The sequence below is a fragment of the Oncorhynchus keta genome, chromosome 4 (genome assembly GCF_023373465.1).
Source record: "Oncorhynchus keta strain PuntledgeMale-10-30-2019 chromosome 4, Oket_V2, whole genome shotgun sequence".
Classification (NCBI taxonomy): Eukaryota; Metazoa; Chordata; class Actinopteri; order Salmoniformes; family Salmonidae; genus Oncorhynchus; species Oncorhynchus keta.
The window spans coordinates 83,795,872-83,811,984 of NC_068424.1; the positions used below are offsets into that span (position 1 = coordinate 83,795,872).

Below are 16,113 nucleotides of genomic sequence, written 5' to 3' on the forward strand. Positions count from 1 at the left end.
GTTCTGTATAGTGGGGAGAAACAGCCTTTCACACTGTTCTGTATAGTGGGGAGAAACAGCCTTTCATACCACACTGTTCTGTATAGTGGGGAGAAACAGCCGTTCACACTGTTCTGTATAGTGGGGAGAAACAGCCTTTCACACTGTTCTGTATAGTGGGAGAAACAGCCTTTCACACTGTTCTGTATAGTGGGGAGAAACAGCCTTTCACACTGTTCTGTATAGTGGGAGAAACAGCCTTTCACACTATTCTGTATAGTGGGAGAAACAGCCTTTCACACTGTTCTGTATAGTGGGGAGAAACAGCCTTTCACACTGTTCTGTATAGTGGGAGAAACAGCCTTTCACGCTGTTCTGTATAGCAGGGAGAAACAGCCTTTCATACAACACTGTTCTGTATAGTGGGGAGAAACAGCCTTTCACACTGTTCTGTATAGCAGGGAGAAACAGCCTTTCATACCACACTGTTCTGTATAGTGGGAGAAACAGCCTTTCATACCACACTGTTCTGTATAGTGGGAGAAACAGCCTTTCATACCACACTGTTCTGTATAGTGGGGAGAAACAGCCTTTCACACTGTTCTGTATAGCAGGGAGAAACAGCCTTTCATACCACACTGTTCTGTATAGTGGGAGAAACAGCCTTTCACACTGTTCTGTATAGTGGGAGAAACAGCATTTCACACTGTTCTGTATAGCAGGGAGAAACAGCCTTTCATAGCACACTGTTCTGTATAGTGGGAGAAACAGCCTTTCATACCACACTGTTCTGTATAGTGGGAGAAACAGCATTTCACACTGTTCTGTATAGTGGGGAGAAACAGCCTTTCACACCACACTGTTCTGTATAGTGGGGAGAAACAGCCTTTCATACCACACTGTTCTGTATAGTGGGATAAACAGCCTTTCATACCACACTGTTCTGTATAGTGGGAGAAACAGCCTTTCACACTGTTCTGTATAGTGGGGAGAAACAGCCTTTCATACCACACTGTTCTGTATAGTGGGGAGAAACAGCCTTTCATACCACACTGTTCTGTATAGCAGGGAGAAACAGCCTTTCACACTGTTCTGTATAGTGGGGAGAAACAGCCTTTCATACCACACTGTTCTGTATAGTGGGATAAACAGCCTTTCATACCACACTGTTCTGTATAGTGGGAGAAACAGCCTTTCACACTGTTCTGTATAGTGGGGAGAAACAGCCTTTCATACTGTTCTGTATAGCAGGGAAAAACAGCCTTTCACACTGTTCTGTATAGCAGGGAGAAACAGCCTTTCATACCACACTGTTCTGTATAGCAGGGAGAAACAGCCTTTCATACCACACTGTTCTGTATAGCTGGGAGAAACAGCCTTTCACACTGTTCTGTATAGTGGGAGAAACAGCCTTTCACACTGTTCTGTATAGTGGGAGAAACAGCCTTTCACACTGTTCTGAGTGGGTTAAACAGCCTTTCACACTGTTCTGTATAGTGGGAGAAACAGCCTTTCACACTGTTCTGTATAGTGGGAGAAACAGCCTTTCACACTGTTCTGTATAGTGGGAGAAACAGCCTTTCACACTGTTCTGTATAGTGGGAGAAACAGCCTTTCACACTGTTCTGTATAGTGGGAGAAACAGCCTTTCACACTGTTCTGTATAGTGGGAGAAACAGCCTTTCACACTATTCTGTATAGTTGGAGAAACAGCCTTTCACACTGTTCTGTATAGTGGGAGAAACAGCCTTTCACACTGTTCTGTAGCAGGGAGAAACAGCCTTTCACACTGTTCTGTATAGCAGGGAGAAACAGCCTTTCATACCACACTGTTCTGTATAGTGGGAGAAACAGCCTTTCACACTGTTCTGTATAGTGGGAGAAACAGCCTTTCACACTGTTCTGTATAGTGGGAGAAACAGCCTTTCACACTATTCTGTATAGTGGGAGAAACAGCCTTTCACACTGTTCTGTATAGTGGGGAGAAACAGCCTTTCACACTGTTCTGTGGGAGAAACAGCCTTTCACGCTGTTCTGTATAGCAGGGAGAAACAGCCTTTCATACAACACTGTTCTGTATAGTGGGGAGAAACAGCCTTTCACACTGTTCTGTATAGCAGGGAGAAACAGCCTTTCATACCACACTGTTCTGTATAGTGGGAGAAACAGCCTTTCATACCACACTGTTCTGTATAGTGGGAGAAACAGCCTTTCATACCACACTGTTCTGTATAGTGGGGAGAAACAGCCTTTCACACTGTTCTGTATAGCAGGGAGAAACAGCCTTTCATACCACACTGTTCTGTATAGTGGGAGAAACAGCCTTTCACACTGTTCTGTATAGTGGGAGAAACAGCATTTCACACTGTTCTGTATAGCAGGGAGAAACAGCCTTTCATAGCACACTGTTCTGTATAGTGGGAGAAACAGCCTTTCATACCACACTGTTCTGTATAGTGGGAGAAACAGCATTTCACACTGTTCTGTATAGTGGGGAGAAACAGCCTTTCACACCACACTGTTCTGTATAGTGGGGAGAAACAGCCTTTCATACCACACTGTTCTGTATAGTGGGATAAACAGCCTTTCATACCACACTGTTCTGTATAGCAGGGAGAAACAGCCTTTCACACTGTTCTGTATAGTGGGGAGAAACAGCCTTTCATACCACACTGTTCTGTATAGTGGGAGAAACAGCATTTCACACTGTTCTGTATAGTGGGGAGAAACAGCCTTTCACACCACACTGTTCTGTATAGTGGGGAGAAACAGCCTTTCATACCACACTGTTCTGTATAGTGGGATAAACAGCCTTTCATACCACACTGTTCTGTATAGTGGGAGAAACAGCCTTTCACACTGTTCTGTATAGTGGGGAGAAACAGCCTTTCATACTGTTCTGTATAGCAGGGAGAAACAGCCTTTCATACCACACTGTTCTGTATAGCAGGGAGAAACAGCCTTTCATACCACACTGTTCTGTATAGCAGGGAGAAACAGCCTTTCACACTGTTCTGTATAGTGGGAGAAACAGCCTTTCACACTGTTCTGTATAGTGGGAGAAACAACCTTTCACACTGTTCTGTATAGTGGGAGAAACAGCCTTTCACACTGTTCTGTATAGTGGGTTAAACAGCCTTTCACACTGTTCTGTATAGTGGGAGAAACAGCCTTTCACACTGTTCTGTATAGTGGGAGAAACAGCCTTTCACACTGTTCTGTATAGTGGGAGAAACAGCCTTTCACACTGTTCTGTATAGTGGGAGAAACAGCCTTTCACACTGTTCTGTATAGTGGGAGAAACAGCCTTTCACACTGTTCTGTATAGTGGGAGAAACAGCCTTTCACACTATTCTGTATAGTGGGAGAAACAGCCTTTCACACTGTTCTGTATAGTGGGAGAAACAGCCTTTCACACTGTTCTGTATAGCAGGGAGAAACAGCCTTTCACACTGTTCTGTATAGCAGGGAGAAACAGCCTTTCATACCACACTGTTCTGTATAGTGGGGAGAAACAGCCTTTCACACTGTTCTGTATAGTGGGAGAAACAGCCTTTCACACTCTTCTGTATAGTGGGGAGAAACAGCCTTTCACACTGTTCTGTATAGTGGGGAGAAACAGCCTTTCACACTGTTCTGTATTGCAGGGAGAAACAGCCTTTCACACTGTTCTGTATAGCAGGGAGAAACAGCCTTTCACACTGTTCTGTATAGCAGGGAGAAACAGCCTTTCATACCACACTGTTCTGTATAGTGGGGAGAAACAGCCTTTCACACCACACTGTTCTGTATAGCAGGGAGAAACAGCCTTTCACACTGTTCTGTATAGTGGGAGATGCAATCAAATACTGACATTTGGTGTTTTATCCATTGATCACATTTGCCTGGTTATATTCACACGCACACGCACACGCACGCAGGTGCACACACACACACAGAGACATACTCGCGCACACGCACGCGACTCGATTAGCTGCAGGGCTACATCTGTAGGATCCATCCACGTTAGATGGGTTAGAACACCTTCTATCGAAGCGCTCTGTCATTCATTTAAAAAGTCAGAACATGGACATTCTGATCCCAGATTTCCCCTGTACCCAACAGAAGAGATGTTTCTCCAAGGGAAATACATTGGAATGGATTAGTTTGAGCCAATCAGGGCTAATTGGACCTGTACTGAGCCAATCAGAACTAATTGGACCTGTACTGCACCAATCCAATGTGTAATTAATTAAGTTAAATCCAGCTGATGAGACAAATGTAGCTAATAGACTTCATTACCAGGAGGAAGTTACATTGGAAGGTAAAATAAGCCTCATTTAAGTGGTACATTTACTGGCCCAAATTAGCTGTGCTGAGTCATGTTAAATGGGAGAGGCATCGACTCTGTCCCAAACCAATATAGAATCCCTATACCTATACCTAGGCCCAGTCCCAAACCAATATAGAATCCCTATACCTATACCAAGGCCCAGTCCCAAACCAATATTGAATCTCTATCCATAGGCCCAGTCCCAAACCAATATAGAATCCCTATACCTATACCTAGGCCCAGTCCCAAACCAATATTGAATCCCTAGACCTATACCTAGGCCCAGTCCCAAAACAATATTGAATCTCTATCCCTAGGCCCAGTCCCAAACCAATATAGAATCCCTATACCTATACCTAGGCCCAGTCCCAAACCAATATTGAATCCCTATACCTATACCTAGGCCCAGTCCCAAACCAATATAGAATCCCTATACCTATACCAAGGCCCAGTCCCAAACCAATATTGAATCTCTATCCATAGGCCCAGTCCCAAACCAATATAGAATCCCTATACCTATACCTAGGCCCAGTCCCAAACCAATATTGAATCCCTAGACCTATACCTAGGCCCAGTCCCAAAACAATATTGAATCTCTATCCCTAGGCCCAGTCCCAAACCAATATAGAATCCCTATACCTATACCTAGGCCCAGTCCCAAACCAATATTGAATCTCTATCCCTAGGCCCAGTCCCAAACCAATATTGAATTTCTATCCCTTGGCCCAGTCCCAAACCAATATTGAATCTCTATACCTAGGCCCAGTCCCAAACCAATATTGAATCTCTATACCTAGGCCCAGTCCCAAACCAATATTTTAGCCCGCTACGGTGCATTCGGAAAGTATTCAGACCCCTTGACTTTTTCCACATTTTGTTATGTCACAGCCTTATTCTACAATTGATTAAATACTTGTTTCTCCTTATCAATCTACACACAATACCCCACAATGACATCACAATACCCCACAATGACATCACAATACCCCACAATGACATCACAATACCCCACAATGACATCACAATACCCCACAATGACAAACCGAAAACAAGGTTTTAGACATAAGTATTCAGACCCTTTGCTATGAGACTCTAAATTGAGCTCAGGTGCAAAATGTTTCCATTGATCATCCTTGAGATGTTTCTACAACTTGATTGGAGTCCACCTGTGGTAAAATTCAATAGATTGGACATGATTTGGAAAGGCACACACCTGTCAATATAAGGTCCCATAGTTGACAGTGGTTAAGGTTAGTTACCTGTCCAGTTTGAGTCGCTAGTTTAGGGTCGGTGGTTAGGGTTAGTTAATTGTCCCGTTTGAGTCTCTAGTTTAGGGTTGGTGGTTAGGGTTAGTTAATTCTCCCGTTTGAGTCTCTAGTTTAGGGTCGGTGGTTAGGGTTAGTTACCTGTCCAGTTTGAGTCTCTGGGCCAACAGTCTCCAATCGGCCCCGTTGGGACAAGGTTAGGGTTAGGGTTAGTTACCTGTCCAGTTTGAGTCTCTGGGCCAACAGTCTCCAATCGGCCCCGTTGGGACAAGGTTAGGGTTAGTTACCTGTCCAGTTTGAGTCTCTGGGCCATCGGCCCCGTTGGGACAAGGTTAGGGTTAGTTACCTGTCCAGTTTGAGTCTCTGGGCCAACAGTCTCCAATCGGCCCCGTTGGGACAAGGTTAGGGTTAGTTACCTGTCCAGTTTGAGTCTCTGGGCCAACAGTCTCCAATCGGCCCCGTTGGGACAAGGTTAGGGTTAGGGTTAGTTACCTGTCCAGTTTGAGTCTCTGGGCCAACAGTCTCCAATCGGCCCCGTTGGGACAAGGTTAGGGTTAGTTACCTGTCCAGTTTGAGTCTCTGGGCCAACAGTCTCCAATCGGACCCGTTGGGACAAGGTTAGGGTTAGGGTTAGTTACCTGTCCAGTTTGAGTCTCTGGGCCAACAGTCTCCAATCGGCCCCGTTGGGACAAGGTTAGGGTTAGTTACCTGTCCAGTTTGAGTCTCTGGGCCAACAGTCTCCAATCGGCCCCGTTGGGACAAGGTGTATCCAGGCTGCTGCAGATCTTCTGCCTGATGAGATAGGGGATCTGGAAAGCACTGGGTCCTGCTAGAGCTGAGCCACTAGGGTTATTGTCCATCAGCAGGAACTCCGGGTCCAGGGGTCGACTGTCCTATAGGACCAGAGGAATATAGAAAGGGTTATATAGGAACACATAGAGATGAACACAAAGAGAAAGTTCCAGCCGAACACGTCCTGTTTAGCTACGAGCCATGAACTATATAGTCCAGGAGACTGCTGTCCTCTTAGGTCATATGAATAAAAACAGGATTCGAGTATAGAGAGTTTGAGCCGCACGCATACTAAAGATATATGGATGTATATTGATAAAAGCCAGAAAAGAGTCCATCTCTTTGGGTATCTTATCAACACCTATCTTGGAGAGGCATAGTGTGACATACATTGTACAGTGCATTGGGAAAGTATTCAGACCCTGTGGCTTTTTCCACATTTTGTTACGTTAAAGTATTAACTTAAGGGGGCTGAATAATTTTGCACGCCCAATTTTTCAGTTTTTGATTTGTTAAAACAGTTTGAAATATCCAATAAATGTCGTTCCACTTCATGATTGTGTCCCACTTGTTGTTGATTCTTCACAAAAAAATACAGTTTTATATCTTTATGTTTGAAGCCTGAAATGTGGCAAAAGGTCGCAATGTTCAAGGGGGCCGAATACTTTCGCAAGGCACTGTATATATAAATTAAAAAAATTAAAAAACAGAAATACTTTATTTACATAAAAATTCAAGACCCTTTGATATAAGACTCAAAATTGAGCTCAGATCAAATCAAATTTTAATTGTCACGTACGCATGATTAGCAGATGTTATTAACGCGAGTGTAGTAAAATGCTTGTGCTTCTAGTTCCTACAGTGCAGTAATATCTAACAAGTATTCTAACAATTTCACAACAACTACCTTATACACACAAATGTAAAGGGATGAATAATGAATCCATGTATTAAAGTGGCCAGAGATTTGAGTCAGTATGTTGGCAGAAGCCTCTCTGTTAGTGATGGCTGTTTAACAGTCTGATGGCCTTGAGATAGAAGCTGTTTTTTCAGTCTCTCGGTCCCAGCTTTGATGCACCTGTATTGACCTCGCCTTCTGGATGATAGCGGGGTGAACAGGCAGTAGCTCGGGTGGTTGTTGTCCTTGATGATCTTTATGGCCTTCCTGTAACATCGGGTGGTGTAGGTGTCCTGGAGGGCAGGTAGTTTGCCCCCGGTGATGCGTTGTGCAGACCGCACTACCCTCTGGAGAGCCTTACGGTTGTGGGCGGAGCAGTTGCCGTACCAGGCGGTGATACAGCCCGCCAGGATGCTCTCAATTGTGCATCTGTAGAAGTTTGTGAGTGTTTTGGGTGACAAGCCACATTTCTTCAGCCTACTGAGGTTGAAGAGGCGCTGTTGCGCCTTCTTTACCATGCTGTCTGTGTGGGTGGACCAATTCAGTTTGTCCGCGATGTGTACGCCGAGGAACTTAACACTTTCCACCTTCTCCACAACTGTTCCGTCGATGTGTATAGGGGGGTGCTCCCTCTGCTGTTTCCTGAAGTCCACGATCATCTCCTTTGTTTTGTTGACGTTGAGTGTGAGGTTATTTTCCTGACACCACACTCCGAGGGCCCTCACCTCTTCCCTGTAGGCCGTCTTGTCATTGGTTGGTAATCAAGCCTACCACTGTTGTGTCGTCTGCAAACTTGATGATTGAGTTGGAGGCGTGCATGGCCACGCAGTCATGGGTGAACAGGGAGTACAGGAGAGGGCTCAGAACGCACCCTTGTGGGGCCCCAGTGTTGAGGATCAGAGCAAAAAACCAAGCCATAAGGTTGAAGGAATTGTCCGTAGAGTTCAGAGACAGGATTGTGTCGAGGCACAGATCTGGGGAAGGGTACCAAAAAGTGTCTGTAGCATTTAAGGTCCTCAAGAACATAATGGCCTCCATCAATTTTGAATGGAAGAAGTTTGGAATCACAAAACTCTACCTAGAGCTGAACGCCCGACCAAACTTTTGAGCAATCGGGGGAGAAGAGCCTTCGCAAGAACCCGATGGTCACTCTGACAGAACTCCAGAGTTCCTCTGTGGAGATGGGAGAACCTTCCAGAAGGACAACCATCTGTATAGCACTCCACCAATCAGGCCTTTATGATAGAGAGGCCAGATGGAAGCCACTCCTCAATAAAAGACACATGACAGCTCACTTGGAGTTTGCTGAAAAGCACCTGGGTCTGAATACTTATGTAAATGTGATTAAAAAAAATATATTCCTAATAATTTGTTAAAATTCATTAAAACCTGTTTTTGCTTTGCCATTATGGGTTATTGTGTGTAGATTGATGAGGGAAGAAAACCATTTATTGCATTTTAGAATAAGGTCTGTAACGTAACAAAAATGTGGAAAAAGTCACAGGGTCTGAATATTTTCTGAATGCCCTGTATGAGACCTGAGTGTTACCTTGGCGATGTTGAAGTCGAGGCTAAAGCTCTGTCCCTCCCCCTCTACCTGCCAGACACACAGCTGACAGGTGAGCTCACAGGTGCTGAGGTTGAGCCGCTCCAGGGTGAAGGTACAGTGGAGGAACCGCTGGGAACCGTTCCAGATGTGATAGAACGGGATCTCCTAGAGGACAAGAACACAACATGGACCATTATAAAAGGTTCTAGATGTGATAGAACGGGATCTCCTAGAGGACAAGAACACAATATGGACCACTATAAAAGGTTTCAGATGTGGTAGAATGGGATCTCCTAGAGGACAAGAACACAACATGGACCACTATAAAAGGTTTCAGATGTGGTAGAAATGAGATCTCCTAGAGGACAAGAACACAATATGGACCACTATAAAAGGTTTCAGATGTGGTAGAATGGGATCTGGACCACTATAAAAGGTTTCTAGAGGACAAGAACACAATATGGACCACTATAAAAGGTTTCAGATGTGGTAGAATGGGGATCTCCTAGAGGACAACGACACAATATGGACCACTATAAAAGGTTTCAGATGTGGTAGAATGGGATCTCAGATGTGGTAGAATGGGATCTCCTAGAGGACAAGAACACAATATGGACCACTATAAAAGGTTTCAGATGTAAAAGGTTTCAGATGTGGTAGAACGGGTATGGACCACTATAAAAGGTTTCAGATAGAATGGGATCCTAGAGGACAAGAACACAATATGGACCACTATAAAAGGTTTCAGATGTGGTAGAATGGTTTCTCCTAGAGGACAAGAACACAATATGGACCACTATAAAAGGTTTCAGATGTGGTAGAACGGGATCTCCTAGAGGACAAGAACACAATATGGACCACTATAAAAGGTTTCAGATGTGGTATGGACCACTATAAAAAATAGAGATCTCCTAGAGGACAAGAACACAATATGGACCACTATAAAAGGTTTCAGATGTGGTAGAACGGGATCTCCTAGAGGACAAGAACACAATATGGACCACTATAAAAGGTTTCAGATGTGGTAGAACGGGATCTCCTAGAGGACAAGAACACAATATGGACCACTATAAAAGGTTTCAGATGTGGTAGAACGGGATCTCCTAGAGGACAAGAACACAATATGGACCACTATAAAAGGTTTCAGATGTGGTAGAACGGGATCTCCTAGAGGACAACGACACAACATGGACCACTATAAAAGGTTTCAGATGTGGTAGAATGGGATCTCCTAGAGGACAAGATCAGAATAACATTTTTAAATGGTTTATTTCACCATTATTTAACCAGTTAAGCTAGTTGAGAACAAGTTCTTTATTTAACCAGGTAAGCTAGTTGAGAACAAGTTCTTTATTTAACCAGTTAAGCTAGTTGAGAACAAGTTCTTTATTTAACCAGGTAAGCTAGTTGAGAACAAGTTCTTTATTTAACCAGGTAAGCTAGTTGAGAACAAGTTCTCATTTACAACTGCGACATTACTGTCTAGAACACACCACAATATGACCCAATATAAAGCAAGGTTTCAGATGTGATTATCTGGGTATAAGAAGTAGATTATCATTATTTTAGTTCACTTATATTATTGGAGAAAGCCACGTGACCAAAGATCCTCATTTTAAATGAGTAGATAAGGTCATTGAGTAGGATAGTTCTGAGAGAGAACCAGGTCTCTATTCTCAATGGATTATAAATACATTGAAACTACCATAACTTTTTCCCCACCAAATATTTTTTTAAAGTGACTAGGTTTTAATAGCAGAACTTTGTGATACCGAAGCTCCAGTTCCTCTCTTTATAAACCAGTCAGGTACCAACTGAATGTTTGATCAAATTTATTCATGACTTAAACTTTCTCTCCCCGTTGCTCCATATTCATGTCTCAGAGAAGCACTGAGTTAAGGCAGAGGTATATACTGTATGCAAAATTACATGGACACCCTTTCAAATTGACAGGTGTATAAAACCGAGCACACAGCTACAGCTATGCAATCTCCATAGACAAACATTGGCAGTAGAATGACCTTACTGAAGAGCTCAGTGACTTTCAGCGTGTCATCGTTACCTTTCCAACCAGTCAGTTTGTCAAATTTGTTCCTTGCTAGAGCTTCCCCGGTCAACTGTAAGTGACTCCACCTCCAAAGTTTGTTTTGGGTAACGCGTTGGCCTTAATAACCTCTCTGGGGTAGGGGGCAGTATTTTGACATCTGATGAAAAGCATCCCCAAAATAAACTGCCTGTTCCTCAGGCCCAGAAGCCGGGATATGCATATAATTGGTAGATTTGGATAGAAAACACTCTGAAGTTTCTAAAACGGTTAAAATATTGTCTGTGAGTATAACAGAACTGATATGGCAGGCGAAACCCCGAGGACAAACCATCCAGGGGAAAACAAATTGAGGTCATAGGATTTTCCAATAGTTTTCTATGGGATACCCTTATTATTAGGAACCAGGTTGCAGTTCCTATGGCTTCCACTAGATGTCAACAGTCTATAGAAATTGGTTGATATTTTTCTTTTGAGAAATTAAGAAGTACGGAAGTGTCACTCCAGCTGGACTCTACTGTTTTGATGCGTGTGAACTGGAGCGCACTTCATGTTGTTTTTATCCGGTATTAGAAACAGTTTATTCCCTCATAAATGTTATCGATTTATTTACGTTTTAGGGTACCTGAGGTTGGATTAGGAACGTTGGTACCTGAGGTTGGATTAGGAACATTGGTACCTGAGGTTGGATTAGGAACTTTGTTACCTGAGGTTGGATTAGGAACGTTGTTACCTGAGGTTGGATTAGGAACGTTGTTACCCGAGGTTGGATTAGGAACGTTGCTACCTGAGGTTGGATTAGGAACGTTGTTACCTGAGGTTGGATTAGGAACGTTGTTACCTGAGGTTGGATTAGGAACGTTGTTACCTGAGGTTGGATTAGGAACGTTGATACCTGAGGTTGGATTAGGAACGTTGTTACCTGAGGTTGGATTAGGAACGTTGTTACCTGAGGTTGGATTAGGAACGTTGTTACCTGAGGTTGGATTAGGAACGTTGTTACCTGAGGTTGGATTAGGAACGTTGCTACCTGAGGTTGGATTAGGAACGTTGTTACCTGAGGTTGGATTAGGAACGTTGTTACCTGAGGTTGGATTAGGAACGTTGCTACCTGAGGTTGGATTAGGAACGTTGTTACCTGAGGTTGGATTAGGAACGTTGTTACCTGAGGTTGGATTAGGAACGTTGCTACCTGAGGTTGGATTAGGAACGTTGTTACCTGAGGTTGGATTAGGAACGTTGTTACCTGAGGTTGGATTAGGAACGTTGGTACCTGAGGTTGGATTAGGAACGTTGTTACCTGAGGTTGGATTAGGAACGTTGTTACCTGAGGTTGGATTAGGAACGTTGTTACCTGAGGTTGGATTAGGAACGTTGTTACCTGAGGTTGGATTAGGAACGTTGTTACCTGAGGTTGGATTAGGAACGTTGCTACCTGAGGTTGGATTAGGAACGTTGTTACCTGAGGTTGGATTAGGAACGTTGTTACCTGAGGTTGGATTAGGAACGTTGTTACCTGAGGTTGGATTAGGAACGTTGTTACCTGAGGTTGGATTAGGAACGTTGTTACCTGAGGTTGGATTAGGAACGTTGTTACCTGAGGTTGGATTAGGAACGTTGTTACCTGAGGTTGGATTAGGAACGTTGTTACCTGAGGTTGGATTAGGAACGTTGTTACCTGAGGTTGGATTAGGAACGTTGTTACCTGAGGTTGGATTAGGAACGTTGTTACCTGAGGTTGGATTAGGAACGTTGTTACCTGAGGTTGGATTAGGAACGTTGTTACCTGAGGTTGGATTAGGAACGTTGTTACCTGAGGTTGGATTAGGAACGTTGTTACCTGAGGTTGGATTAGGAACGTTGTTACCTGAGGTTGGATTAGGAACGTTGTTACCTGAGGTTGGATTAGGAACGTTGGTACCTGAGGTTGGATTAGGAACGTTGTTACCTGAGGTTGGATTAGGAACGTTGTTACCTGAGGTTGGATTAGGAACGTTGTTACCTGAGGTTGGATTAGGAACGTTGTTACCTGAGGTTGGATTAGGAACGTTGTTACCTGAGGTTGGATTAGGAACGTTGTTACCTGAGGTTGGATTAGGAACGTTGTTACCTGAGGTTGGATTAGGAACGTTGTTACCTGAGGTTGGATTAGGAACATTGTTACCTGAGGTTGGATTAGGAACGTTGTTACCTGAGGTTGGATTAGGAACGTTGTTTGAAATGTTTGGGCCAAGTTTACAGGTAATTTATTAGATACTTTGTAGTCATGTTGGGCGAGTTGAAACCGGTGTATTTCTGAATCAATTGTGCCATACAAATAAAGAAGGACATTATCGATCAAAAGGACCACTTGTGATGTTTCTGGGACGTTTTGTAGTGCCAACAGAAGAAGATCATCAAAGGCAATGCATGAATTATATCGCTATTTCTGACTTTTGTGGCACACCTGCCTGGTTGAAATATGATTGTCATGTGTTTGTATGCGGAGCGCCGTCCTCAGATAATCCCATGGTTTGCTTTCGCCGTAAAGACTTTTTAAAATCTGACAGCGGCTGGATTAAGCTTTATTTTGATGTTTCACACATATATTTTCTAGAAGGATAAATATTTGAATTGAGTATTTTAGAATTTCACGCTCTGCAATTTCACCGGATGTTGGCCAGGTGGGACCCTGGAGAGGTTTTAACCAAGCATACGGTATATACTAACTAATACCTAACTATTCATATATATACTAACTAGTATCTAACCATTCATATATACTAACTAGTACCTAACTATTCATATATATTAACTAGTATCTAACTATTCATATATACTAACTAGTATATAACTATTCATATATACTAACTAGTATCTAACCATTCATATATACTAACTAGTACCTAACTATTCATATATATTAACTAGTATCTAACTATTCATATATACTAACTAGTATCTAACTATTCATATATACTAACTAGTATCTAACCATTCATATATACTAACTAGTACCTAACTATTCATATATATTAACTAGTATCTAACAATTCATATATACTAACTAGTATCAACCTATTCATATATAGTAACTAGTATCCAACTATTCATATATACTAACTCATTTTTGACTATTCATATATACTAACTAGTATCTAACTAATCATATATACTAATAGTATCTAAATATTCATATATACTAACTAGTACCTAACAATTCATATATATACAAACTAGTATCTAACCATTCATATATACTAACTAGTATCTAACTATTCATATATACTAACTAGTATCTAACTAATCATATATACTAACTAGTATCTAACTAATCATATATACTAACTAGTATCTAACTAATCATATATACTAACTAGTATCTAACTATTCATATATACTAACTAGTATCTAACTATTCATATATATTAACTAGTACCTAACCATAACCAGTCATTTCAGAGGGCAGAGCAGCTGTAGTACACACATGTGGCCAGACAGGGGCACTGTGACCCAGGCGGTGACAGTGCTGCTGAGAAGAGACTGAGGCTTGTTCCAAATCGCACCAGGCTCGGTCTGTCTGTCTGCCTGCCTGCCTGCCTGCCTGTCTGTCTGTCTGTCTGTCTGTCTGTCTGTCTGTCTGTCTGTCTGTCTGTCTCTGTCTGTCTGTCTGTCTGTCTGTCTGTCTGTCTGTCTGTCTGTCTGTCTCTCTACCTCTACAACCTCTACTACCTCTCCGTCTCTCTACCTCTACAACCTCTACTACATCTACCTCTACCACCTCTACTACCTCTACCACCTCTACTACCCCGACTACCTCTACTACCTCTACAACCTCTACTACCTCTCTGTCTCTCTACCTCTACAACCTCTCTGTCTCTCTACCTCTACTACCTCTACTACCTCTACTACCTCTACTACCTCTCTGTCTCTCTACCTCTACCTCTACTACCTCTCTGTCTCTCTACCTCGACTACCTCTCTGTCTCTCCTACCTCTACCTCTACTACCTCTACTACCTCTCTGTCTCTCTACCTCTACCTCTCTGTCTCTCTACCTCTACTACCTCTCTGTCTCTCTACCTCTACTACCTCTACTACCTCTACTACCTCTCTGTCTCTCTACCTCTACCTCTACTACCTCTCTGTCTCTCTACCTCTACTACCTCTCTGTCTCTCCTACCTCTACCTCTACTACCTCTACTACCTCTACTACCTCTACTACCTCTCTGTCTCTCTACCTCTACCTCTACTATCTCTCTGTCTCTCTACATCTACTACCTCTCTGTCTCTCCTACCTCTACCTCTACTACCTCTACTATCTCTACTACCTCTACTACCTCTCTGTCTCTCCTACCTCTACCTCTCTACCTCTACTACCTCTCTGTCTCTCTACCTCTACTACCTCTCTGTCTCTCTACCTCTACTACCTCTCTGTCTCTCTACCTCTAGTACCTCTCTGTCTTTCTACTTCTACTACATATACCTCTACTACCTCTACTACCTCTACTACCTCTACCTCTACTACCTCTACAACCTCTATTACATCTACCTCTACTACATCTGCCTCTACTACCTCTACTACATCTACCTCTACTACCTCTACTACCTCTACTACCTCTACCTCTACTACCTCTACTACCTCTACCTCTACTACCTCTACTACCTCTACAACCTCTACTACATCTACCTCTACTACATCTGCCTCTACTACCTCTACTACATCTGCCTCTACTACCTCTACTACATCTACCTCTACTACCTCTACATCTACCTCTACCACCTCTACCTCTACTACCTCTACCTCTACTTCTACCACCTCTACCTCTACTACCTCTACCTCTACTTCTACTACCTCCACCTCTAATTCTACTACCTCTACTACCTCTACTACTTCTACTACCTCTACCTCCATTACCTCTCTCTTCCTCTATATATATATATATATATATATATATATATATATATATATATATATATATATATATATATATGTATATATTTCCTCTCTCTTGGGTCATTGCTCCCTTTTTCTTTCTGCTTACCCTCCTCTCTTTCCTTCTCCGGCTGCAGTACGCCAAGCAGGTGTGAAGGAGAGGAGAGGTGGAGGTAAATGAGAGGTGGAGGGAGGGAGGGAGCGAGGGAGGTGGAGACAGGGAGGGAGAGAGGAGGACAGAGAGGATGAGAGATTGGAGGAGGATGAAGGGAGGAAGGGAGGGAGGGATGGGAGGGAGGGAGGGAGGGAGGGAGGGAGGGAGGGAGCGAGGGGGAGAAGGAGAGAGAGAGGAGGAGAGGTT

At 43.1% G+C, this 16,113-nt stretch overlaps 1 protein-coding gene across 1 annotated transcript in view; it reads right to left on the reverse strand.

Annotated features, from left to right (window-relative positions):
• unc5a (unc-5 netrin receptor A) overlaps positions 1 to 16,113 on the reverse strand; it is a 641,788-nt gene that overhangs the window by 7,194 nt on the left and 618,481 nt on the right. Inside the window, 2 exon segments of the mRNA XM_052518001.1 lie at positions 6,265 to 6,449; positions 8,796 to 8,960. Of these exon segments, the coding sequence (XP_052373961.1) occupies positions 6,265 to 6,449; positions 8,796 to 8,960 (350 nt within the window).